Source organism: Mustela nigripes, chromosome 5 (assembly GCF_022355385.1).
Source record: "Mustela nigripes isolate SB6536 chromosome 5, MUSNIG.SB6536, whole genome shotgun sequence".
In the NCBI taxonomy this organism is placed as follows: domain Eukaryota; kingdom Metazoa; phylum Chordata; class Mammalia; order Carnivora; family Mustelidae; genus Mustela; species Mustela nigripes.
The window spans coordinates 92,456,851-92,475,452 of record NC_081561.1 but is presented as its reverse complement, the minus strand read 5'-3'; the positions used below and the strand labels follow the sequence as shown (position 1 = coordinate 92,475,452).

At 36.2% G+C, this 18,602-nt stretch overlaps 1 protein-coding gene across 5 annotated transcripts in view; it reads right to left on the bottom strand.

Annotated features, from left to right (window-relative positions):
* The window catches only part of UTRN (utrophin), a 501,914-nt gene that overhangs the window by 42,118 nt on the left and 441,194 nt on the right, over window positions 1–18,602 (bottom strand). For all 5 annotated transcript variants that reach the window (XM_059400879.1, XM_059400881.1, XM_059400882.1 and 2 more), the window contains 4 exons: window positions 13,696–13,781; window positions 9,283–9,440; window positions 7,382–7,548; window positions 6,376–6,487 (listed from right to left, as the gene is read on the bottom strand). In XM_059400879.1, the coding sequence (XP_059256862.1) occupies window positions 6,376–6,487; window positions 7,382–7,548; window positions 9,283–9,440; window positions 13,696–13,781 (523 nt within the window). The remainder of the gene's footprint in view (window positions 1–6,375; window positions 6,488–7,381; window positions 7,549–9,282; window positions 9,441–13,695; window positions 13,782–18,602) is intronic.

Sequence of the window (18,602 nt, the reverse complement as noted above, 5' to 3'; positions counted from 1 at the left end):
AAACTGAATTCAAACATGCAGGGCACAGGTAACAAGATTTGTTGTTGTCTGATTTGTTGCTGACTATTATCTTGATCCATAAACTTAGTCATTTAAAAAAAGTACATAGTCTTACATTTCTCTACATAGAGGACTTTGCTTTCCTTCTTTATATTTTCACTGTAACTCTAATCCCCAGCAAAATGCCTATATAATTGGATACCCAACAAACATAACACTCCAGCAAGCATACAGGACACAGTTTGTTAATGTGCCAAATTATGTATAATTCCCTAAGGGAGCAGAATCACTTAATCCAGGCCACCAACTCTGATCAAATCACCTTTTTCTAAGATTTAGTTTTCTCTTTAAAATGAGAATGAATTAGATGATTTCTTAGATCTTTCCAGCTTTAATATTCTATAATTAGTATTTATAATGTCAGATACGAACTCACTTAGCTTTTATGAGCCAGCTTTAACTAAGCGTAGTAAGAAAAAAGGAGTGAAAAAGAGAGTGGAGGAGGAAAACACACGGAAAACAACAGAAGATATTACAACATCGAGTACTAATTGGTGAAACAGAGGCTACAGGTAGAGCGCGCAGGATGAGGCATCCTGGGAGGGGAAGCTGGAGGACGTTGGGGAAATGTTACACACACTGTAAATTTTACACACACATACACTGAGCTGGTTTTGTGCAGAAATGGGACTTGGAGGGATGGAGAGAGAGAGAGTAGAGACAGAGATATAATGTAATCTATGTCATGCTGCTGTTTAGATGAACTCTTACTGAGCCTAATCATTGTCCTTAAACTCCTTAAATGTACAAAGTTGGATTATAGAATGGTGGAAGAAAATATGAGTTTAAAAAAGTCATTTTCGAGAGAAGAAGAATTCTACTTCACTTCTGTATATAAGTGTTTTACTGTCAATTTCATAAAATGTCTTTATAATTTATAATAGAGAATTCACACACCATTAGTCCGCTTACATCTGAAGACAAACATTGTCACAGCCAGATGATATGTTTGAAGAAATATTTCTGGAGCTTTGAGCGTTTTAAATAAGACTTCAGAAAACCTTTAACTATAGAAACATTTAGATTCAGGAAGAAGGAACTTGAAGGGGAAAGAAATGAAGTCAGTAATATAACTAGAGCACCAGCTCCACCACAAATGGAGATGCTCTATGAGAAATGCCAACATCAAGATCTGCACGGAAAAGTTTGATCCATTTAAATGCAAGTGGTGCTTATTATCTTTGCATTGAAAAATTCATGTTCGAGTTCCTTTTCCAAGGCAGACATCAAATGAGTTTAGGGAATGTTAGGTTAAAGACAGAAGAAGTGTAAAGAGGAGAGCAAAGATCCAAAGAATGCAGATGAAAAGAAAGAAAATTGGACAACCATTAATGTATTAATTCATTACTGTTCGAGTATACTGTTCAAAAATTTAATTTACATATATTTCTAGTTACTTCATCAAAAGCTGTGGGATCAAATGCAGAAAATAACCCGTCCTAAGATGGTTTATGAGAAGGTTGTTAATTAAGACCACTATATAAATTCCAGAAAGGGGCAATAGACCCCCCGCAAAACACATCTATGAAAAGGAAGCCATCCCTTCCAAAAGAGAAGTCATGATCTCGGGCATGAAAACGAGTTCACAAAAATCTACATAACAAGAAGAGCTTTGGGTAACCTGCAGATGTCATTTTAAAAATGAAAGTTTTTATGCATCAGTGAAATGCATTGGTGTATCAGAAACTTGCAAGCATTCCCAAATGCTCAATGACTATTGTTGAAGAGATGCGGATTTCAAATTATGGGGTATTTTGCAAAATCATTAGGAATTGTATTTAAGACCAAGACAAATAGTAATTTTATACATCTTTAAACATGTCATCATTTTCATTCATGTATGAAATCTTTAAAATATATTTAGTTTGTCATTTTTCCCATTTTGTGACATTTTTATAATCAGTTTCCTAAATGCCTACTTCTTTTTTTTTATTTTTATTTTTTATAAACGTGTAATATATTCTTATCCCCAGGGGTACAGGTCTATGAATCGCCAGGCTTGCACACTTCACAGCTCTCACCTTAGCTCATACCCTCCCCAATGTCCATAACCCAACCCCCTTCTCTCAAACCCCCTCCCCCCAGCAACCCTCAGTTTGTTTTGTTTTATGGTTTGTCTCCCTCCCAATCCCATCTTGTTTCATTTATTCTTCTCCTACTCCCTTAACCTCCTCATGTTGCATCTCCACTTCCTCATATCAGGGAGATCATATGATAGTTCTTTCTCTGATTGACTTATTTTGCTAAGCATGATACCCTCTAGTTCCATCCACGTCATCGCAAACGGCAAGATTTCATTTATTTTGATGGCTGCATAGTATTCCATTGTGTATATATACCACATCTTCTTTATCCATTCATCTGTTGACGGACATCTAGGTTCTTTCCATAGTTTGGCTATTGTAGTCATTGCTGCTATAAACATTCGGGGGCATGTGCCCCTTCGGATCACTACGTTTGTATCTTTAGGGTAAATACCCAGTAGTGCAATTGCTGGGTCATAGGGCAGTTCTATTTTCAACATTTTGAGGAACCTCCATGTTGTTTTCCAGAGTGGTTGCACCAGCTTGCATTCCCACCAGCATTGTAGGAGGGTTCCCCTTTTTCCGCATCCTCGCCAGCATCTGTCATTTCCTGACTTGTTAATTTTAGCCATTCTGACTGGTGTGAGGTGATATCTCATTGTTCTTTTGATTTGTATTTCCCTGATGCCGAGTGATATGGAGCACTTTTTCATGTGTCTGTTGGCCATCTGGATGTCTTCTTTGCAGAAATGTCTGTTTGTGTCTTCTGCCCATTTCTTGATTGGATTATTTGTTCTTTGGGTGTTGATTTTGCTAAGTTCTTTATAGATTTTGGACACTACCCTTTATCTGATATGTCGTTTGCAAATATCTTCTCCCATTCTGTCAGTTGTCTTTTGGTTTTGTTGACTGTTTCTTTGCTGTGCAAAAAAGCTTTTGATCTTGATGAAATCCCAATAGTTCATTTTTGCCCTTGCTTCTGTTGCCTTTGGCGATGTTCCTAGGAAGATGTTGCTGCGGCTGAGGTCAAAGAGGTTGCTGCCTGTGTTCTCCTCAAGGATTTTGATGGATTCCTTTCTCACATTGAGGTCCTTCATCCATTTTGAGTCTATTTTCATGTGTGGTGTAAGGAAATGGTCCAATTTCATTTTTCTGCATGTGGCTGTCCAATTTTCCCAACACCATTTATTGAAGAGGCTGTCTTTTTTTCCATTGGACATTCTTTCCTGCTTTGTCGAAGATTAGTTGACCATAGAGTTGAGGGTCTATTTCTGGGCTCTCTATTCTGTTCCATTGATCTATGTGTCTGGTTTTGTGCCAGTACCATGCTGTCTTGATGATGACAGCTTTGTAATAGAGCTTGAAGTCCAGAATTGTGATGCCACAAACTTTGGCTTTCTTTTTCAATATTCCTTTGGCTATTCGAGGTCTTTTCTGGTTCCATATAAATTTTAGAATTATTTGTTCCATTTCTTTGAAAAAGATGGATGGTATTTTGATAGGAATTTCATTAAATGTGCAGATTGCTTTAGGTAGCATAGACGTTTTCCCAATATTTATTCTTCTAATCCAGGAGCAGGGAACACTTTTCCATTTCTTTGTGTCTTCCTCAATTTCTTTCATGAATACTTTATAGTTTTCTGGGTATAGATTCTTAGCCTCTTTGGTTAGGTTTATTCCTAGGTATCTTATAGTTTTGGGTGCAATTATAAATGGGATTGACTCCTCAATTTCTCTTTCTTCTGTCTTGTTGGTGGTGTAGAGAAATGCAACTGATTTCTGTGCATTGATTTTATATCCTGACACTTTACTGAATTCCTATACAAGTTCTAGCAGTTTTGGAGTGGAGTCTTTTGGGTTTTCCACATAGAGTATCATATGATCTGCAAAGAGTGATAGTTTGACTACTTCTTTGCCGAGCTGGATGCCTTTAAGTCTCAGCCTGCTACTTATCCGCCATCTTGACTCCTCCTCCCCTAAATGCCTACTTCTACTCATGCAAATATTAACACTATACTTCTCCCCAGTTCCTTATAATGGCCAGCAGCATTCTGCACAATCTGATACTGCCTTTCTCTTTCCTCATCTCCTATCACTCTCCCTTTTGTGGACAGAGAAGTTCACCCATTTCCTTCTGTTCCCCTACCATTCCCACCTCTTTCTTTCCCATCTGCATGGATATGAGACCTGTGCAGCTGCAGGGATCCCACACTCACAAGCTCCCTAAGTTTGGCTTAATGCACTGCTGTTGTCATCTTAGAAGTTATAAGACATTTCGAACAAGGGGTCCCACCTCTTCACGATACTCTGGGTACTTCAAATGACAGAGCTGGTGCTACCTACTGCCCTCTCCTTGTGGAACAGGCTTCATTTTTTTCTGTGCTCCAACCACACCAACCTCTTCCCCATCTCTAGACTTCTGTGTCTACTCTTTCTTCTCTAAAATATGTTTCTACTAGTTCTTCACACACCTGCTTCTTTCTCATCCTTCAATCTCAACTCAAATGTTAACTTCTCTAGCCGATTTTTCCCTGATTTCTTTATCGAAAGTTCTTCCTCTAATCTTCTATCTTGTTACCCATTTATTTCTAAAAGGCACCTACTATAATCTGTAATGATCTCATTTATTTGTTTCCTTGTTCCTTGTCACACATTCCCTCCTCCTAAATGAAAAGTAGCAGGAGGGACAGTAATCTTGTCTATCCTGGTAGTACACTGATGAATTAGAGCTGAGAACAGTGTCTAACACAAGGTAAGTGCTCAATATATATTTGTTGAGTGAATAAATATGTTAATCAGAGTAATAAGTGGTGCTTCATAAATTTTCTTGGAGGATTTTTTCCTCATTAAATTTATTATGCACTACAGGCACACTACATCTATCATAATTCCTCAGCATTTTCTAGAGATTTCCTCTTTCAGTATATGGGGTACCTATTTAGTTAAGACAACCAAGATTGTGAGATTTATATGTATATGTCTTATAAAAATTGCTGTTTTTCCGTCAATCCAAAAAGTCACTCAATTGCCTAAACCTAAAGAAAATGTACAGTTCTATGAATAAATTTTGGTTCACTATTTGGAAGGAGCTAAAAATAGCTCTTGACAGCAAATGAAGATAACTTCAGAAAAAATAGCTTTAAATCAAAGGAACAACAAGAATGAGTATCCAATGCAGTGAAGCTATAATAAAATGGGGGTATTAGTCAAATGTGGTAATAATGTAAAGTGGTATAAACATCTTTTGGAAATAAGTTGACCTGAAGATTTGGGCCATAAAAATACTCAGATTCATTGACCAAGGTCATTTACTTCCAGTGTTTTATTCCACAGAAATGTAATTTATGCAGGACGGAGAAAGACCTATTTTCACAAAGATGAGTGTTGTTTATAATACTAGAAAATTTAAAATAAATATAAGTATCCAGATAAATTTGAGGGAGTGGCAAGATAAATTTAATTCACTCAATTAAATATTCTGTAACTAGAAAAATTACAAGGTGTGATAATGGGGAGAGCATTTTCTATACCTCATGTTCAGTGATTAGAGCAGGATCAAAATAGCATAAATATAAGAATAAATCTAATCTGAAGAAAATAAGAGATGTGATTTATTTTAATTGGATTCAGGAGCTAGAATTATGAATTTTTTACTTTCTCTGTTTTCTACTTTTTTGCTATTAAATATATTTAATTATGAAAATATATTTTAAATGTGTCTAAAAGAGATATGATTTCTCACACATAGTATCATTTTCAAAGCAGGCCAGTATGAGCTCCTAGAGAGAGTTTGCTACTAAGAAAGGTAAGTTTAAAATCAAAACACAGAAGTAAACAAAATGCAATCCATAATTTTTTCTGAAAAAAGCATAATGTTAATGAATTCAACATAGATGTATTTGTTTAAAAGAAAACAAAAACACACCAAAAAATCTAGTTAAGCCATCTAAAAGTGATTTTTTCTGTAAAAATAATAAAATAATAAATAAATAAAATAATAAAAATAATTTCTCTAAATATACTGAATAAATTTGACTTTCGTTAATTCAAAAGCTATATGTCATTTAAAAAATAAACAAGAAGGGTGCCTTGGTGGCTCAGTTGGTTAAGCATCCAACTCTTGATTTTGGCTCAGGTCATGTTCTCAGGGTCATGAGATCGAGCCCCGGGGTCAGGCTCCCCACTGGGCATGGAGCCTGCTTAAATTTCTCCCTCTCCCTCTGTTCCCTCCCTCCCAAACAAACAAATAAAAACAAGCAAGCAAACAAACAAGAAGTGGCCCAGCACTCACAGGTATACAATATTCCACCATTGGGTAATGTAATTTGTGACCTTTTGCTGTTCGACCCGAAAAAAAGCAACTCTGGCAGACATCATAGTTAAAATGCTTTAGGCTTCTATACCTAGAGAGAAGAAAAGAAAATTGATTAGCTTGTATGCCTATTATTTAGTCCAAATCATTCATTTGTGGTAAGGAATGCCATTCATCCAAATCATGATGGAAATAAAAGGTAGGCTTGGCCACAAAATGTGGAATTTTCTTAGTATCTTAGCTCCAAATGAGGACCAAGAGAATCTTGGATTTCACAAAGGAAATTAATGAGCCCACCTCCAAGTGTAAAAAATAAATTTGGAGTTCAAGTCTCTAAAGCATGCTCCCATCGATTACAATATTGTCAGAAGACAAATATCCACATCCAAAGATTTTCTGTAATGTGTGAAAGTGAATGCAAATGGCCAGGAAGTAGAGTCATGTTTATTAGTTTGACACATCAAATTTTTAAGAAGCAATTACACCACCAATAAGAAATGGATTTCAAAATTCCCTGATATAAAGCTTCCTCTAGTGAGGGGAACAGCAGGGTTAATCAACTTAACAACAGTCTTGGGCAGAAGTAGCACAAAGTGATCAGGTTACTTCTCACTAATTAAATGTCACTTTCTGCTTACTAAGTTTGACCCCAGAGGCCTTGCAACATCACCCAATTCCATCAGAGCCATATATGTATAATGAGTCAATTATCATGCATGAACATTTCTGGGATCTATGTAAATAGAAATTCAGAAAAATCTCTGCTTCTGGAGCAGAGTGGTATAAATAACGATAGTAGTAATAAAATAAGCTTCATGGAGAGGGAATGTCATTTTCAGATAGATGGAACATGCTAAGCATCCCATTTATGGGGGACACGACCCCCCAGTGGGAATCAGGGGGAAGGGATGATGAATATATGCTGAAATTGCAACAACAGAACAGAAAACAGTCTCCTGCCACCACTGGCAACAGATCATCTCACCTGAACCCAACAATGGGACATTCCTTACAGATGTTACATTTAGCCTGATGCTTTGCAGTCTCGGCCGCTGCCACTCGATGTAAAACAGGCAGCCAAACCATGGACTGTGGCTCCAGACGCATCCAGTCTATAAACTCTTTCACACTTATCTCTGGCTTATTGTTATTCTGGTAAAGAAACACATGTATTCAAAGTGAAGAAAAGCTCTTCATTTAAATTGCAGCAGGTGTTGCTTTATAATCTTCTGAAAATCTCTACAAAGTGAAAGTTCTAGAACTCTTTCCAGGTGAGTTAAAATCACAAAATATTTAAGGTTCTTCATGGAGAGAAAATTTTAGAATTTAAAATTAGAAAAAGCAGAAATTATCCTATAGGAAGAAGAAAAAAAATCCAATACCGTAATAGACTCAGATTAAAAACAAAAACAAAAACAAAAAAAACCCCAAACCATATGATTCTAGGTACTATTCTCACATAAATATTTTAAGCCTATAAAACTCATTCACCTAAGATAGTATAAATTTGAGAAAGTGAAGACTCAGTGGTAACTTCCCAAACTTGAAGGTTATGATAGTTGCTAAATAAAAACTGTTACTTCTGAGTCCTGCTCCACCTGTTATAACATCACACTGGGAACAAATTACTGTGAGTATACTTGGCAACATTTCCAAATTTATTGTGATTAATTGCATTAAATATCTTAGTCTCTCTTTAGAACCTAATACTGACTAATTTTCACATGTGCAAAGTTAAATTTGTAACAACATCCTTCTCCCACTTTTGTCAAGGTCACCCTATGAGCCAGTACATGGGAGAATCATATTTAGAATGCTCATTTGGTTTTTTTTTTTGTATCTCTAAAACACGTAAAAGGGCCATTACAAAATGTAATAACTCATAACATCAATTCTCCTTAAAGAGATGGCATGAGCATTTTTTTTTCCTCAGCAATAATAAATCACTGAAAATGCTCTGGCAAAATATCTGTAGCCTTTTCCTTTATGCATAACGTGTAACGCCAGCAGTAACTTTTCTGGAAAGTTACTGTTATATACAGTAACAGATACTGTTATATACTGTTATATACAGCAAGCATTAAAAAGAGTTTTGGGGTTTGTACAGAAGAAACAACACTAATGAATCGATTAGGTGACTCCATATGTTGTTCCACTTTCATAAGCATCACAGGAAGAGAGAGGAGCTTCAGGAGAAGACAGACAGTGGGAGCACACAACCTCACCCGAAGGGCTCAGAGAAGGATTTCCAGAGAATGGTGAGATTTAAGCAAAGATCAAAAGAAAGAATAAGGATCGGCAATGAGAATAGAGCTTGTAGGTAAAGGGTAGGAGAAAGACTATTCTAAACAGAGGGCACATGCCCAAAGGGGCTGGGGCAGGAGTAAAGGAAGGCAAACTGCAGCTGGAAAGCAGACAGCAAAGGCGGCCAAACCACAGCAACGTAAAAGCGCATTTCAGTGATGTGGGGTTTTCATGAGAGACTGTGGACTCGGGAAACAAACTGACGGTTTTGGAGGGGAGGGGGGCAAGGGGATGGGGGAGCCCGGTGATGGGTATTAAGGAGGGTACGTATTGCATGGAGCACTGAGTGTTATACACAAACAACGAAACATGGAACATTACATCAAAAACTAATGATGCACTGTATGGTGACTAACATAACAGAATTAAAAACATAAATAAGATGTGGGGTTTTACCCACTGACAAGTAGTAAGTCTCCTGGAGGAGGCTGCTGTTCCCTGAGCCAAATTTGCTTGAAGAAATAAAAATGTACTGGAATAGTACCCAATGTCTCCTACCATTTGGTTCCCCATTCCAATTCTCAGAACATCCTCCACACTCCTCCTGACACATTCTACAAGTCAGCGATCCTTCACGTTTACCTGTTGGAAGCAGCTGCGAACACTGGGTTCGATATTACTGCCCCCGAACGCTGCTACTTCCCCCAGCTGCCGGGGAATCTGGATGGCGTCATGAAGTAACAGGCCAAGCTGCCTCTGGTCACACATTTCTGTGGGCCCTGCCACTTCCTTAAAGAGATCTACAAGAAGGAGAACCACAAGGTTAATTTCCATCTGCTGAGACTATGCTTTTATGTAAACCATACCCTTGGTTTTGCCAGTTGAATGATGTAGACAAAAAAAAAAAAAAAAAAAAAAAATCATGTGGACATGAATCACATTAGTTATCTAGGGAGAAATTTCATGTCAAAATAATCCAGTTTCTTATAGAAATGAATACTTTTTGGAAAGGAATTTCCAAGTTCTAATAAATTTAAAAAATCACACAAATTTTCAATGCTTTTCATGTGAAGTTTTATAAGAACAGAACAAAGGGGAGTAAATATTTATTTGATCTTGAAAACCATTTTCAAACAATATCTGGTTAATGGATATCAGATCAAAGTTTATAATTTTGGGGTTTTTTTTCAAGATTTTATTTATTTATTTGACAGAGAGAGATCACAAGTGGGCAGAGAGGCAGGCAGAGAGAGAGAGGGAAGCAGGCTCCCTGCTGAGCAGACAGCCCAATGTGTTCCTCGATCCCAGGACCCTGGGATCACAACCCAAGCCAAAGGCAGAGGCTTAACCCACTGAGCCACCCAGGCACCCCCCTCATTTTGGTTTCTTTTTAAGGAAAATAATGCTACATCTAATAGTGCCAAGAGTGAATTTTCAAACAACTGAACCAAGCTCAGTGATAGTGACATAGTAATTATAACAAAATGTAACTTTAACTATAAGCATACATAGAAGAAGCAAATCCAAGTTAGATAAATTTAATTTTCACGATCATTTGTTCACTTGGATTTGGTTAGAGTTCCATTTGTTTCTTTTTCTTTTTTTTTCTTCCCTTTTAAAAAATGTGAGTACAGTTGATACAATGTTACATTAGTTGCAGGTGTACGGCATAGTGATTCAACATTTCTATACATTGTGCTATGCATTTGTGCTATACATTTCTATGCATTGTGCTATGCAACATTTCTATACATTAACCATCTATCACCATACAATGCTGTTACAATACGACTGACTATATAAGCTCTGCTGAACCTTGTATTACTGATTTACTCATTCCATAACCAGAAACCTGCATCTCCCCTCTCCCCTTCACTCATTTTGCTCATGTCCCTACCCCTCTTCCCTTGTTAAAAATAACACTATCGAAGGCACAGAATATTTATCCAGGACTCTTAGGATGCTCATTCTAAACCCATTCCTAGGAAGTGACCTCCTAGGTAATAATGCTTTACATAGAAAAGTACACATTTCAGTGACATCAATCATGCCAAACTTTCCTCTTTTGAGGAAGCCAACTATACTACTAATCCACAGTTAAGGTAAAACTACACGCAAAACACAAAAGAAAATATTCTTTAACACTTTAACATACTTCCAGATTCTGATAGAAGTTCATATTTTCATATAATAGTCAGAAACAAAAAGGTCTATCAGGAGGTAGGGACAAGTCACAATCTAAAACTCAAGTTCTAACAAATCGGCACAGAAGAAAGGCAAACGGCCATTCTGAAGGATCTTTGTCAATGAGGAAGAAAGCCATTCGGCTATAGGCAAGAAGGTCCAGGGGTTGTTAGAACCTAATCGAGGGATATTCTCAAGAAGGCACGAAGAGTGAGAGAGATGTCCCCAGGGTGAAGACACGGACATTAGCCATTGCAAAATCAATGTGCAGATGGTACCAGCTGACCCAGAATGCCACTTCTGACACTGAGTTTGGAGAGCAAATTGTCTTCAGTATTATCTAACAAAGGAAATAATAATGAGGAAGTGTTCTGATATCACTGGGGAAATCAAAACTAAAATCAGAGTTGCTGAGGACCTCACAATAAGAAATAAAACCAAACCCCAGAACATTTCCAGAGTCGCAACATTTGCAGGAAAGATTTAAAGATTTTAACCCAAGAGATGTCTTATTTAACTAAGTACTAAAATGGCATACTTCATGGATTAAGGTAAATATCAGAAATTTTTATTGCAGGGCCTCTACTTTCTTTGCCATTACTTTCTAAACCTGAAAGTTTAATGTGAAACAATTCAGAGGACTACATTTGATGACATTTGTAGAAAGAATTTCCACTGTATGATGGGTGTGTATCAGAACGCTGAAATAATGTCCCTCATCTGAAAGATTATACATTTCAGAAATACGTTTGAAGGTATGTGTACAGATAAAAGAAATCTTTATATACTGTATTGTGTAGAATCTGGTTTTTGCTCTATATCTACAGTCACTGTGTTGTAACTCTTTCTTTTGGTCTCAGGTTACTCTCTGATAATCAGCTTGTAAAGAAAGGGAGGAGGAATCATTGATCTAGGAAAGCAGATCATGCTTACATTTTAAGATTCATGATAAACCTTGAGATTGAATTCACATTTGTTTCAGAGAATGATGAGCACCGTGAAATAATTGTTACTTTTAAGGAACCCTTAATTCTTCCAGGAGCACACAAAAACCCCGAACTATGAATAATTTTTTAAAAAGTCCTTTTCTTATAGTGCTACAGTGATGTTATCATTAACATTTTCCTCCCCCACACATTATAAAAAAACAACCTTTTTAGCTTTGGAAAGGATTATCTTTCAACAATTACAATTCTGAAGATGATTAAAGTTTTGAATAAATAAAGGACCACCTAACAAAAGCCTTCTGCAAAACTTTTTTTTTTTCCCCTGCATGATTTACTAGGTTCTGACTCCATCAAGGTACCTCACCTCCTGATCTTACCACAATCAGCTTTTTTTTCCACACAAATCCCACATCTCTTTTTACTGACATCCTTGTCAAACCATTTAAGAAAAACAAGCCATCACAATCTAGACCTGAAATTCACAGGCAAATCACCTCACAGACATCCCAGAAAACAAAAGGTTTTGAAAAAACATGTATATGTTCACGGAAGATGCTAAACTTAACCTAGTTTATAGGACCCGTGATCAAACATCATCTTATTTTGGGTTACCTCAACTTCCATGAAATATCCCTCCAGAATGTATGAATAGATTCAGTGAAGAATCATCAGGGATATGCATGGCAGATCAAGTCACCCACACTTTATGGACAAAATTAAATCAGAAAAACTTTCCAATAGTTAAGAGTTTGGAGCCACACCAGCGAGAGTTACCATTGGTTGAAGAGCTGTGATTTCTAGGTACTTTTCCTGTATTATCTCTATTTGTTTTCAAAGCAAGGACTGTTAGTGTCATTCTTCAGTTGAAGGAAATCCATTCCATTTCAGCTTTCTGAAATGTGAAATGGGAGTCATATCACCTCTTAGCTGGCAGTCTTCCATGGGATCAGGTAACCAGCACAAAGTCAGTCCCTCAGCCACTAAGTAGCAAAGCTGAGACTTGAAGACAGGTAACCTTGGCTCCAGAGCCCATCCCTTTCAAAATGCCAACACGCCTGCTCCTCATTAACTGACAGCTAAAAGGATACCACAGATTTATTTGGTGAATAAAAACAAATTTTTAAATTTTCTCACTTGATAAAATATAATTATTTGCCAATGTCTGTCAGAGTTCTAGCCCCATCTAGTTTTTTTTTGGGGGGGGGGGGGTGTTTTTGTTTTCGTTTTTGTTTTGGTATTTAGAAGTATACAAGGTAGTGGCACCTGGGTGGCTCAGTGGCCTTCAGCTCAGGTCATGATCCCAGGGTCCTGGGATCCCAGAGCCCCACGTCGGGCTCTTCGCTCAGCGGGGACCCTGCTTCCTCCTCTCTGTCTGCTTCCCTGCCTGCTTGTGATCCCGGTCTATCAAATAAATAAATAAAATCTTCAAAAAAAAAAAAAGTACACAAGGTTCTAGCATAAAGAGTAGTACGAAGGTTTTAGTCCATCTTAATTTTTTTTTCAAGCACTGGAAGTACAGAGAGATAGAAACTTTGGCTTTACATGCAGAACAATCTATGATCTAAGTCTACCCTCATAATTTATTGTGTCTGCAGCCACTGACTAGATTTTTAATCCATCTCAGAATTCATTTTTTTCAGCTGGAAAACAGAAGTCGCGATGCCTACGTTCTGAGGTGATTCTTCTAAGACTCAAATGAGATACAAGTGCAGTTGGTTTTCACTCCAACAAGCACCCTACCTCATTTCACACAAATCCATGTCACTTCTCACTGACACCCTTTGTCTAGCCTGAGACATGTGTAGTAAGGGTCAAAAAGAATGGAAACTGTTATTACAAGCAAATCATATAAAAGAAGCCTCCAATCAATTGTTATTATTATTATTACTAAAAAACACTACTGTACAGGAAAGGTCTTACATACATCTGTATTTTTCTTCTAAGAGACCTTTGGAGAGAGACATCAATCCAATCTTCAGACTCTGCACTCTTATTTTTCCAGTTCGACCCCTGTAATTATAAGAATCCCAATGTGTTAGATGCATTTAAAGCTGTATACAGGACACTAATGATCTCTGAATACCTATTTTCTTCAGGTAAACTATTAGAAAATGATTGCATCTTAAAGAGGCAACTTTTCTATTCCCTTTTAAAAATTAATTTTAAACTCATACGATAATTTCATGACATGGTTTAACAGCATGCTTGACCCAGAGTATATAGCCCAAAGTCACTTACATGGAGCACAGGAACTAGGAAGAACAAGTAAAAATGAAAGTAAAATGATAATTACAAAGCTAAAAAGATATTTTTAGAAACAGTATGAATTAAAATCTGTTAATGATTACAAATGCAAGATTTAAAATGTATAGCTAATATATAACATGTACGTTGCTTAATAGAGCAAGAAATGTATAATAAAATCAAATGTACAAAAACTAGAAAATCAAGTATACCAAGGGCTAATAACTTGCTAGATATTTAAAAACTTGTTGTCTTCATTGATTTTAGTCTCTGTCAACTCAGTTTTTTAAAATTACTACTGTAATTATAATGGTCGGTGATCCTAAAAAGACAGGTATGACATCCCTATTTGGAGAAGTCTCAAATTATAATTAAATACAAAATGTATTAATTAATCAACACTAGGAAATAGCTTTGTACTATGCCAATGAGAAACCGTAAGTTGACTAGAAGAAAATTTTTAACTTTAAAAGCATAGAGTTGTCCTTATTCTTATCATTTATCAAAGAGTTTCTGAGTTGCCTACGAAATATACCAATATAACAGAGCCTGGGGCTGAAGAATGGGAAATGCAGAAATGACAAAAATTGGTAACATGATCCTTGCTATGGAATAACACACAATCCAGAAAAAAAGTCTTTATCATCTTTATTATTTCATATTCAGGATTTGCTTTCAGTTTAGGTTTTTAACATTAATTTTTCTGAAGCTATGTTTTTAATACACAAGTAAAGTATACTCAATACCTATTAACTAAATGTCTATGTAACTTTATCATTATATACAATTTAGTAATTCATGCTATCTAAAAAACAGATAAATATTTATATCATTTAATTTTAATTTTAGGTGGTCTTATTGTCAAACTGTATTTAAATCTTGTTCTTATTGATATTCCTACTATGAATACTAATTGATACCGTCTATTCTCAAATTATAAATACTTGCGTAAGTTTCTGTGTATAAACCATGACAGGTAAAGTATAAGTAAAAAAGAAAAACATGCTGAGAGATCAGTGAAATATATTTTCAAAACAGTTCCTCAATAGTCTACAGTTTATTATAACCTATATTAAATCATATCCAATAAACTTACTAAACCCTTCATAGGCATGTGTACAGCATTCAGAAGTGACCTATGAAATAACTAATACTTAAATTTTCAAACAGATATAGCCATTATAAGCAGAAATCCAAGTTAACATACTCATTCCAGTTTCTTGCCATTATAGAAATACTTCCAAATTAACCTTAAACAGAGCCATATTATAAACTGTGTTTCCAGTTCACATTTTTTTTTAGGTGTTTCCTAATTAACACTTCAAAATATACTACATCTGTTTTCTTCCCTCCAAAAATTTGGAAATTTTATTCTCTGGATAATCAGACAATAGATCTGCAGAGGAAAAAGGCTGGTGAGTACACCAGTACATGAATGTGGCCAAGGACAAAGGAATCCCTTAAGAGAATAAAAATCAAAATGCTATGTATTAGAGGATGACCTCCAGACTACAGTGATGACACAAGAAAGGAACGTCATCAGGAAGGCTACTGAAAATGTCAGTCATCCATTCAACACATCATTTAATAGTTATGAAGATTTCCTGTGATCTCAGTGTTGTTCTGTGTACCATGAGGCCCAGCAGAAAAGTTTAAGACATAATTCCCACCCATGATAGGGTCACATACAGCTAGAGAAGAGAGACAAGAAAACAGTGGGAAATACACAAGAAAATAGGAAAGCATCCTTTGTGCATGGAAATAAGTACAAAAAAGTTGTGGCTGACTTGTTATTTCTGACTGACAATTAGTCTGAGTAGTTATTAGTCTCATAACGTTTGATAGAGAAGATAAGACTCAAATCAGACATTGAAGGTATGACATGGCTGGACCGTCCCTAGGAGAATGTAGATTATCACAGGAAAAGCCTAGGCAGGGGGACAGAAGCAGGAGTGGGAACATCAGAGACACAATGCATTCAGGTACAGGAAAGGCTTGCATCAAGGCTAAACAGTTGATAAAGTTGTCCAAGTTATATCATCTGGGACCGGATGATAGGTCTTTAATGTTAAATAAGATATCTGGATTTGAAAAAGAAGAGGGACGTAAAGAAATTTATTAGTGAGTGATATAACCCAATATTTAAGTATTTGATTCCCTGGTAGTCTTCATAAGTAACTCCTGAAATTAGTTTAACTGGAAAGATATGTATCTTATAAAATTATATCCATCTTGGCACAGTGGAAAAATGACTTAACACTGCAGCAAATGAGGTTAATATTTTCTGGAGGGACAAAAATATTTAAATCAAGTGTCCCAGACTATTGCTTTAAATCATGATTTAAACATTTTTTATTTCTATTAAATTTAGAAGGAAGATCGTGAAGTTAAGACTTTTTAACCTGGAAAGATGAAGACTGAGTGAGGCTGTGAACTCATAAATGGAATAAATTTTATCTTTACAGTTTAGAAAGTTCTTTCTACATATATTAGCTCATTTGCCCTTCACAAATATCTTATGTATGGCAAGCAGAGCAGATATTTTTATCTCAATTTTTCAGATGAGAAATTGAGATGCCAAAAGTTGAGCGGCTGCCAAGGTACAAAGCAACCAGAACCAAAAATTTGGATTCTCATCATTCATAACAGAAGAAAATGGATTTTTTTTTAAAAAAACCCCAAATATTAAGAACTGGATACATGTTAAAACTTGAAAATAAATAGTAAATTTAATATAACATAAAGTACTCTTTTTCTTAGATATGGCAATATGGTAGAAATAAACAAGTGATTATCAAAAAACCTGGGTATTAGTTCCCTATCTACCACTAATATGCAATAGGTGGCTATGGATAAATTCTTTTATCTCCCTGGGTCAATTAATTGATCAGTAAAACAAAGAGTAAAATGAAGAGGGAAGAATGGACAATGGAAGGTCCTCAAAGTCCTTTTCCTTCTAGAATTCTATGATCTCACATGTGTGAATCACTCATTAATTCAAGAGCTGCTTGAATATACTTCAAGAGCTGAAAATACCCGCTTTGGCTGTAACATTACATAAAGTAAGGCAGTCAAAAATATATGGTTAATGAGCAAATATCAAAATAGCTGAATGAATGGAAAGGTCAGATCATGGTTCTCATTTCCAAGGTTCAGAGACTTCTTAGGGTCCAAATACGTTCTAGCACATTAGATCATGTAGCTTATAGTTCCATCATATTCTTAAAGAAAACTAAAAACTTAAAAAGAGTTAATAACTCTTGTTCACATTAGTGGATAAATTATAGTTGTTAGAGAAATTTGGGCAATGAACTCTGGCCATCTGAGACTGCCATTGTATGATTAACTGTGTTTTTTGAGGTTAATTCATGAAATTCCTCTCTCAGACAGAAAAGTAGACTGAAGGTTTACACCATTCTGACCCAGCATGGTCTTCACTGTATTTCTTTGGCATGGAAGAGAAATAAATCCTGAAAGCTTTTATTCCTTTAAAATGGAAAATTTCAAGAAACTCTTTTTCTAAATAAGAAACAGTACCTTAGTGTAGCATTTCCCATGTGTTCACATTTGATGATGGAAAGTGGAAATATGCCAACATTTGATTCCCTAGAATATGAATCACAACATTTCACATTCTGCTTCCTTCACAACGAAGTGGCACTATTCCCCTCGGCTGTCCAGTGAAAACAGCAGATGTAGGTGTTACATGTTATGAGTTAGATCTTCCTAAAATTCATGTGTTGAAGTTTTAACCACTTAGTACTTCAGAATGTGACTGTGTTTGAAGATTGGGTCTTTAGAGAGGTAATTAACATAAAACGAGGCCATGGGGTGGGCACCAATCCAAAAGGACTGATGTTTTTATAAGATTAGGACACAAACACACAGAAGAAAGACCATGTGAAGACACAGAGAGAAGACAGACACCTATAAGCCAAGGAGAGAGGCCTCAGAAGAAACCAACCCTGCCGACATGTTGATATGAGACTTCTAGTGTCCAGAACTGTAAGAAAATAAGTTTCTGTTTTTTAAACTACCTAGATTGTGGTACTCTGTTATGGCAGCCCTAGCAAACTAATGTAGTGTATTAGAATGAGAGGAGGCTGATTTAACCCCTCTCCAGTTCTTCCTGAAATTATTACTCAAAATATGTGTCTCTACCATACTCCTGTGGTGCTTATCAAAGTTTTCAGCTAAGTATTCTAGGAATTCGGCATTCTTTTTGGGTTCTCAAATTAAGTTATAGGCTTTGTAGTTAAAATACACAACTGACCAGATATTTTGGTGAATTTACTACATGGAAAATGTCTCTTTTGGGGGTTTAAAAAATTGAAGATCAACTAAATAGTGAATTAATGCTAACAGTCATATTTTACCCTAGAAGGATAAGAAAGAACAAAATGAAATTTATTAAAAGATGCTACAGAGGGATACTGTAAATCCCACATTCATTATTTTTTTTTAAAGATTTTATTTATTTACTTGACAGAGAGAGATCACAAGTAGGCAGAGAGGCAGGCAGAGAGAGAGGAAGGGAAGCAGGCTCCCTGCTGAGCAGAGAGCCCAATGTGGGACTCGATCCCAGGG